Raw genomic sequence first — 1470 nt, 5'->3', positions numbered from 1 at the left:
GAACAAAAACATCCAGGATTTCAATTGAGTAATCCTAATGGTACTTAAAATACTCAAAGATTTTTTAATCAAAAGCAGCACGTACAGGGACCATCAGGTAAGCCAATTAGCAACCCACATGTCTGGACGAATTCAAGGTGCTCTACCAAGCAACACTGAGAAAAACCCAAAAGAACACCTCAAAGCCATCTCTCTAGATCAGGTAAATCTCTTGATGATCCATACGTAGACAGAGAAGGAAAGCCACAAGAAGTGGAAAAGGTAAATGAAGGCGAGAATAAAATAGAATCTAAGTTTCCAAAAGAATAAAAGAATAAAGAGAAAAATGTACAAGAAAATGAATTGATAACAAATCCTCACTCTGTACCTCTCCCCTTTTCCCAAACGATGAAAAGAGAAAAGCTTGACAAACAGTTTTCAAAGTTTCTAGATATTTTAAAGCAACTTTACATTAACATACCTTTCATAGATGCTTTGACACAAATGCCTTCATATTCTAAATTTCTTAAAGAAATTTTGTCAAGTAAAAGAAAATTGGAAGAAGTTTCAGTGGTTAAACTTACAGAAAAATATAGTGCTATACTTCAAAATAAGCACCCACAGAAACTTGGTGATCGGGGTAGTTTTACAATTCCTTGTACCGTGGGAGGTACTCACTTTGAAAAGGCTATATGTGATTCGGGTGCCTCAATAAATCTAATGCCTTTTTCAATTTTCAGAAAATTAGAACTTGGTGAAATGAAAAATACTAGAGTGTCTCTTCAATTAGATGATCAAAGTACTAAGAGACCCAAAGTAATTATTGAAAATATCCTTGTCAGAGTTGACAAATTTGTATTTTCAGTAGATTTTATAGTGCTTGAAATGGAATTAATTACTAAGGTACAATTAATTTTAGGTAGACCATTTATCGCAACAGGAAGAGAAATTATTGATGTTCATCAAGGACAATTAGTATTGCGAGTTGATGAGGATAGAGTAATATTTGACATGCAGAAAATGATGAAATTTCCTAGGGATCAGTCATCATCATCTTGTTTTCAAATTTACGAGATGACCTTGTAGACGAATACAAAGATAATCAGTTAATTACTGATTCATTGGAGAGTTTTTTGGCTAGGTCAAGTACCATAAGTGATGAAAACCCCGTAATTACAGAAAAAGCTGAAATTCTAGAAAAAGAGTCAGAAAATGAGAAAGTCTCACAAGAAGAATTTCAATTAAAAATTGAACTCAAAGAACTTCTTTCTTTTTTAAAATATGTATTTCTTGAACCTGAATTATTTCCAGTAATCATTTCATCTTCTTTGACTATAGAACAGGAAAGCAAATTGATTGGAGTCCTGAGAAAAATCAAAACAGCCTTAGGGTGGACTATAACTGATATCAAAGGAATCAGTCCAGCTATTTGTATGCACATGATTCTTATGGAGAATGATTATAAGCCAATAGTCTAACCCCAAAGGAGAC

General features: G+C 33.2%; 1 protein-coding gene across 1 annotated transcript; it reads left to right on the top strand.

Moving 5' to 3' along the window:
- Nucleotides 1-387: 387 nt before the first annotated feature.
- On the top strand, nt 388-1065 carry LOC138871263 (uncharacterized). The gene has a single exon (XM_070149140.1). It carries the CDS (start codon nt 388-390, stop codon nt 1063-1065), a length of 678 nt encoding a protein of 225 aa, XP_070005241.1.
- Nucleotides 1066-1470: the final 405 nt, after the last annotated feature.

The sequence above is a fragment of the Nicotiana sylvestris genome, chromosome 1, assembly GCF_000393655.2.
Source record: "Nicotiana sylvestris chromosome 1, ASM39365v2, whole genome shotgun sequence".
Classification (NCBI taxonomy): Eukaryota; Viridiplantae; Streptophyta; class Magnoliopsida; order Solanales; family Solanaceae; genus Nicotiana; species Nicotiana sylvestris.
Note: the sequence above shows the minus strand (reverse complement) of the source record. Positions and strands in the feature narration are given on the sequence as shown.